General features: G+C 40.4%; 1 protein-coding gene across 1 annotated transcript; it reads left to right on the forward strand.

Annotated features, from left to right (window-relative positions):
* The first annotated feature begins 1,381 nt into the window (after positions 1–1,381).
* On the forward strand, positions 1,382–5,158 carry pou4f4 (POU class 4 homeobox 4). Its single transcript, XM_063895765.1, has 2 exons — positions 1,382–1,684; positions 2,855–5,158. The coding sequence occupies exons 1-2, from the start codon at positions 1,565–1,567 to the stop codon at positions 3,779–3,781; spliced, it is 1,047 nt and encodes a 348-aa protein (XP_063751835.1). The 5' UTR covers positions 1,382–1,564; the 3' UTR covers positions 3,782–5,158.
* Positions 5,159–7,654: the final 2,496 nt, after the last annotated feature.

Raw genomic sequence — 7,654 nt, forward strand, 5'->3', positions numbered from 1 at the left:
GCAAGAAACGTAATATAACAATTGGGAAATATACACTACATCTATATATAGTTCTATTGATGGCTGAGTTTGTTAAAGAGCTTCAGTGGAGGAAAAGCTCTTTTTATTTTTAGTATTATTATTATTTATTAGCCTATAGTACATGTAGCAACAGCCAGATAATCACACACACAGAGGGATTACCCGAAGACCCCCGGACCCCTTCCCCCCCTCGGGAGCCCCTTTAGGTGATTATTGGGATAATTATTCCGTTTTATCGCGCGAGTGTCTGCCCGCCGGAAATCCCCTTTTTGATTGACAGGTTGCTGCCCCGCTGACCTCGCGAGGCTCATCGGTAAATATTTCATCGTCTGCTGCTCGCGCTGTTTAGTTGCCGTTCAGACCTGTTTATTCTTTAATTGAGAGAGAGAGAGAGAAAGAGTTAGTTAGGTGTGTGTGTGTGTGTGTGTGTGTGTGTGTGTGTGTGTGTGTGTGTGTGTGTGTGTGTGTGTGTGTGTGTGTGTGTGTGTGTGTGTGTGTGTGTGTGTGTGTGTGTGTAGGGGAACCTTGCTACAGCCACAAAGTAAATGAAGCATGATTAATTAATGTATTAATTGCCAAGAAAGTGAATGGGGTTCAGGCAGAGGAATTCCTACATCAATTAATAATTTCAGCTGAATCTGTCTCACACACTCACACACACTCTCTCTGGTTAATTGATTAATTGCTTTTCTGTCTTTTCCAAGTCATATTTTCTGTTTGTAATCAATATTATGGGATTATAAAGACGCATACAGATTGATTGACTCTCAGAAAAGCCTCAGTGTGAATGATTATTAATTAAATGTATTGATTAATTATGATTTACTCTTCAACTCTAAAAATAATGTCTGAAAATATCAGCATCTGATCCTGCCAGGGGCTCCAGAACCAAAACGAAAGCCTCAAATATTCATTCAAAAAGGTCATTAAATATTCAATGATCTGTGAGTATTAATTGCCACAAAATTCAAATTATTATTATTATTATGATTTTAATAAAAAGAAAAGTAATTTATCATATTCTATTTTAACGCATACATACATTTTAGAAGCTCATTTATAAGCATTTATTTTTTGCCTGACAGTGTACCTCTGGGTCACTGTCTATTTCTTCAGGTGTTGATTTTCAGTTATCTTGACGAATATTTTTGAACCCTCACAGCATCCTTTCCAGAGAGCCAGGCACGCTTGGAGGCGTGGATCCAGACGGAGAGCTCCTCCTGATAGGCGGAGGCGTGCAGAGGGACGGGGTGAGGATCCACCAATCAGGAGGAGCCTGCACGGCTGTGGTCCAATATAGGCGCTGGAGGCGAGGATCATCTTTATTATAGAACTCCGTTACAGGCGAAAAGGAGACAGGAGATCCGCAGGAGCCAGGAGTTACCTCTCCTCCTCTCGTTCTGTTTTTAAACCTGACTGCATCTGCGATCACTTTTCCTACAGAGGCTGCTTTTCCTCTCAGAGGTGTTTCTTTTTTAGAAATTCTACCAAGGATCTGAAACCAGGACCACGGAAAGCGACAGCTCCCAACAGTTCTGCAATTATGATGTCCATGAACAGCAAGCAGCCTTTCAGTATGCACCCCATCCTCCACGAGCCCAAATACACTCCTCTGCACAGCAGCTCCGAGGCCATCCGCAGGGCCTGCCTGCCCACCCCATCGGTGAGTCTCATTCAACAGCTCATTCAACTGCTCTGTCATCTGCAAACAACAAACCCTCAACATGTCTTGGGAAATTACTGATGGCTGACAGAAATGTACTTTGACTTATCTGTCTTTATACTATTTGAAAACACAAGCGTGTAAATGGTTAGATATAGGATAAAAAACTGTGGAGCATTAAGTTATGTTTGGACCTTGATTCTTCCTTATTTGCGTTTCGTTGTCCTGTCAATTTCAAAAGTTAAAATAAACGCGGGTTTTTTTTGTATCATAAGAAACATATCTTGGTAACTAACGAGCAGTTTTACGCAGCAGAGGCAGAAAGGTGTCATGTTGGGAAAATTGAATGAGTTTAACTTCAAATTAAAAAAAACTATACATATAAAAATTAGTTATACAATAGAATAATTGTTTTTAGATCAGATGGCACCAGCAGCTCAAAGACTACACGCTAATTTAAGTGTCAGGAAGTCGATGCGTAAAGATGCTCAGCAGTGCAAGTGTTGCTGCTGGAAGTGAGAGAAGATATCATATGAAGCAGAAAGAGGAAAACACGAGGGGTGGATTTTCTCAGCGCGTGTTATCTCATATTGTCACATTCATATTCAAACTCGTCTCATTTCATTGTCCGCAGAAATTATTCAGGAGATCGTAAATATTAATTTTAGATGAATTTCCATCCACTACGGCACACTTTCTGGGCAGATCAGAGATGGAAGTTGAATACGATTTATTTTTTCAGAAATAAGTAAAAGTAGCATGGGAATTAATTTAAATTGTTGTCTGTGGATTTAATATATAAAAGGTCTTCTACATATTGGAAACCTTTGGCACAAATGTAATTTAATCATGTCCACTACTTGTTAAAATGAGCAGTCACAGTTAGATATGGACAGGAAATGATTATAATTATGAACAACTTAACCTGACTGATGAACTTTGTATTTTCACTTGCTTTTTACACATTTTAATTTAAAATTAACAAAATATTTGTTGATTTTCTCAATATATTTACATTATTTCTACAGAGAAATTAAAATAATCCATGCTTAATGTCATGCATATAAAATAAAGTGTGTGCATGGGGCAGTTGGACAAATAAATAGTTAAAATATGGCTAAATAAATTCATATTTCCTGCTCTAACCGGCCCTCTCTGCTCCCTCCATAGCTGCAGGGCAACATCTTCGCCGGCTTCGATGAGACTCTGCTGCAGAGAGCCGAGGCTCTGGCCGCGGTGGACATCGTGGCCCAGAAGAGCCATCCGTTCAAACCAGACGCCACCTACCACACCATGACCACCATGACCAGCATGGCCTGCACCCCAACATCCTCCTCCGGGCACTTGCACCACCCCTCCGTGCTAACCTCGCACCACCACCCGGGGCACCACCAGTCAGCGCAGGGTCTGGATGGAGACCTGCTGGACCACCTCACACCGGGCCTCTCTTTGGGAGGCATGTCCGGCTCGGACGTCTGCTCCTCTGCCTCGCATCAAGCGCACGCAGCCCACATGTCGGCCATCAACCAGCACATGCAGCACCACCACCACCAGCAGTCCATGAACATGCACCAGCACGCACTGTCCCACAGCTCCCTGGGGGCCGGCGGCTTAGACTCAGAGCCAGACCCCCGGGAGCTGGAGTCTTTCGCCGAGAGGTTCAAACAAAGGCGGATCAAACTCGGGGTGACGCAGGCGGACGTGGGCTCGGCGCTCGCAAACCTTAAGATCCCCGGGGTGGGGTGTCTAAGCCAGAGCACCATCTGCAGGTTCGAGTCCCTGACGCTGTCGCACAACAACATGGTGGCCCTGAAGCCCATCCTGGAGGCCTGGCTGGAGGAGGCAGAGCGCGCGCAGAGGGAGAAGATGTCTAAGCCTGAGATATTCAACGGTGGGGATAAGAAGAGGAAAAGGACGTCCATTGCAGCCCCGGAAAAGCGCTCCCTGGAGGCTTACTTCGCCGTGCAGCCGAGGCCCTCGTCGGAGAAGATCGCAGCCATCGCAGAGAAGCTGGACCTGAAGAAGAACGTGGTCCGGGTTTGGTTTTGCAATCAGAGGCAAAAGCAGAAACGAATGAAGTTTTCTGCGACGCACTAGGGTCTCTGTTACTCAAAGACAAATCAGAGACAACTGCTGCTGCACACTGTCAGAAAAACACAGTACACCGGGAGACCGCTCCACAGTTGATCAGATTTTTCTTTAAAAAGTTGTGTTTTTGTCCATCAAGAATTCAAATGAACATTCGTCGAAAACGAATAATATGCTGTTTAACCTCAATGGCTGAATTCGCTGAAGAAAAATCACATTTTCGGACAAAATAACGGACTAAATGTCTGGTTAAGATTCATTACAGTGTTGTCCATCTCGCAAAGGAGCTGTGGAAACGTTTTCCCAGAAAGTATTCAACGAAGCGTAGAGAAACAGCTTCAGGTCTCTGGAGTTTTCAGGCCTATTTCAGAGGATGTGGGACACTTTCATCCGCTCAGTATAACCAGGAACTGTTTGTTTTATTAATTGTTTTTGGAAGATTCAGCTCCACAGACCACTGGATTCCACGGTGTACCCTTTTTATTCTGACAGTGGAGGCGGAGCACCGGGACTATAGCAGAAAGACTGAGATCCTGTCCAAAAACTCTCAAATCTTTATGTTTCTCCACAGAAATCTCTCTGAGACACGGGAGAAAAGTGATCACCAGAAAAAGAAGGGGAACGATGCTCCGTCCCATTCATTCATATGGCAATTATTGTACAAAAAATAAGCATAATAATGACGGGAATCGAGGACAATCTGACCTCGTTAGTCCGAATAGCTTTTTTATATTTATCATTGTACATATTTGTGAATATGTTGCACCTCCGTGTGTGGAAACGCTCATTGAAATGTATTGGATTTTCTGTCTTTTCTCCCAGGTGTTTGTTTCTGTATGGAATTCAATAGTTTTCGGGGACAAATTGAGTACAAATTGCTAATTTATGAGGCACACTAACTGTAATCCATTGCATGGTTTACTCGTAAAAAGGGAAAAAAGGGGGGGGTTTTTCTCCAAAAACATGAAAATGACCCCCCCAAAAGTGAATGCATTGCAATAAGAGCGCGACACACAAACACACGCACGACACATTCACACGGTATAGCTGTGTGGCTACCTCATTACGCAAGTGTTGGCACGTTCATGGTGATTTAAAAACACACAAACACACACACGCTTAAAAAGAAAAAGTAAAAAAGACGAGTAGGAACATTTTGTTTGTTTTAAATGTGTTTTCTGTTTCCTTTTTGTTGTTTCTTACACCAGTTTAATGGCGAATTAGGCCTAGAAAAAGTCACTGATGTGTAAACCAGTTGTATATGTTCACTCCAAGGATGCTTTGACAATCAAATTATTATTATTATTCATTTGTTTATCTCCCTATTTTTTGTCCTCATGCTATTTATTATTATTATTGTTATTGTTATTATTATTATTATTATTATTATTATTATTATTATTATTATTATTATTATTATTACTGACACCTTTGTGGAGCGCACTTTGTAGATAATCCAATGAAGGGAAATAGTCGACCTTATTTATTTATACGTATTTTTTCAACACTTCTGAGAAATGTCATGTTTTGTTTTATTTTCTTTATATTGCCCTTTATTTATTTATTGAATTTAATTTATTTTGGAGGGGAAAAAATCATATTTCATTTGTGAAAGTGTGCTTTAAATGTGTCTGTGTAAACGACAGAAGCTGAAATAAACCGTGCACGTTTTACTTCATTCTCTGACAGCCTTTCTTTGACAAAAATCAAAAACGGAAATAAAAACATTTTCGGGCTTTGCTTGAATAAAAAATCTAACATTTGTAATTAAAATGAGACTTTATTGTTTCGAAATCGATACGTGTGATCTGCTATGTTTGCTGATAGAGGTGTTAATAGTCTTTTCTCATAGATGGATTTAATGGACTTTGCAACATGAGCTTGTTGCAGAGCAGCTGCTCCTCTGAAACAGGAGAGGCTGGAGGTGAAGGAGGTCCGTCTGAAAGCTGCTTCCCAGCGCTGATGAATAGGATTTGATACTTGAGTGACTCTAATATTGATCAACTGGGCCGGTTATGAAGACTACACGGCTCTATCACATCAAGCAACACGCAGATAGGGCAGCAGGCCTCTATCAGTCCGAGGCTTTTAGCAAGCGCACGTTTCTCTGAGGCAGGAAACACCTCACTTGCAGAGGGCGGAGCCGACAGACACACGCTTCAAAGTTCGGAAACGTGTAGAGCAAAAAACTAAATAAACAACAGGCTTGGTAAAAACAACACAAAAAATAACAAAACATGTTTATTTTTCTACTCGAGAACATCTGAAGTATTGACTCCAACTGGACACCCATAATGCTTCAGTTTAGGCAGAGCGTTTTGGACCAATAAAAAAAGGGAATTTAAACAAATACAGGTTAACTATTGAACAAAATGAAGAAATACTGAAGTCATTAAACTAAACTCGGTTACACTTTAAATTACATTTCCCAACATGATGGTCAAATATTTTTCTAAGTCTTCGGAATACTTCAGGGAAATGTTGATTTCTTTATCTTTTTATTAAAGCTTATTTTATAGCATATTGACTCTAAACTGCTGCAAACTGTTTTTAAAACACATGCAGGTTCATATTTAGGAATGTAAACTATCTCCGGCTTAATAGAAAAAATACTTTGGACATTTTATTCTCAATGTTGCCCTGAGCCATGAGCAGATGCATCATGTTAGCTGCCCCTTCTCTGGCTCTTTATTGAGGGTATTTATTTCTGCATGTACAACAAAATCATGAACTTCTAAAAACTCTGGATGTCTCTGCCTCTAACCTTCACAGTTAAAGTGTCTATTTAATTAATTAGTTCTGCCTAATATTCCTTATATTTCTGTCAGACAACTCTTACATATCCAGAGCTCAGAGGAGTTCAAAAGAACAAGAACAATAAACCTTTCAGAGCAGTGTATTGTGTATACATGTAATTATTATAATGAATATCAAGTACGAGTATAGGCTGTTTCTCCTTAGAAACTTAATATGCTCTATATATATATACATATATAAAAATAAAATAAACGAGAGCAGTATGTGAAATTAATTGTGCATGACTCATAGTGCACACAAGCATTTGTATGCCTGCATGATTCTTAATTTCAGAAACTGTGCAGTATTACTTTTTTCAGTGTCTTTGCAGATTATAAAACACAAAATGGTCCATGCATTAACAATAAGGCAGTATATTTATCTGGAAATAGAAAAATAAAGAATGATGTAGTGTTAAGGTTTCTACTTAGGCATCAACAAACCAGAGTGCCATAAAAATCCCTATCCGTCTATTTTATTTACACCAGTGTTTTTCTTTTTCTCTGTGCAGCTCAGCAGGTGGTTTCGGCACCATAAACTCGTTATTAATGAATAATAAATATCAGCTGTTATGATACTATTGATTTTTGGGTGTGTTTGTTAAGAAGCTGCCTTCCTCTGTTGTACAACAGCAGCTTGGGCCTTGATCCCCTCGGAGCAACTCAATACAGGCTATAAGCTACATGCTACAGGCTACATGCTACATATGATAAGCTACATGCTACATGTGATAGACTATAAGCTATATGCTACAGGCTACAGGCTACATGTGATAGACTATAAGCTGCATGCTACAGGCTACATGCTACACACTATAAGCTACAGACTATAAGCTACGTGCTACAGAGTGTAAACTACATACTACAGGCTACATGCTACACATTACAAGATACAAGCAATACTGTAAGTTACATGGTATAAGCTATATGCTACATGCTAAGTTTTAAGCTACCGGCTATAAGCGACAAGCTACTGGCTACATCCTGGCAACAAGCTAAAAGTTTAATGCTACATGCTACAGGCTACAAGACTCAAACTAAGGGCTACAGGCAAAATGCTACAAGCTATTTGCTACAAGCTACATGC

This window comes from Eleginops maclovinus, chromosome 11, assembly GCF_036324505.1.
Source record: "Eleginops maclovinus isolate JMC-PN-2008 ecotype Puerto Natales chromosome 11, JC_Emac_rtc_rv5, whole genome shotgun sequence".
NCBI lineage: Eukaryota > Metazoa > Chordata > Actinopteri > Perciformes > Eleginopidae > Eleginops > Eleginops maclovinus.

What these genes read in the sequence shown, in the direction of transcription:
- pou4f4 (XM_063895765.1), top strand. Translation starts at nt 1,565, where the DNA reads ATGATGTCCATGAACAGCAAGCAGCCTTTCAGTATGCACCCCATCCTC. An exon ending in CCTGCCTGCCCACCCCATCG is followed by an intron (nt 1,685 to 2,854) that starts GTGAGTCTCATT and finishes CTCCCTCCATAG; the next exon opens with CTGCAGGGCAACATCTTCGC.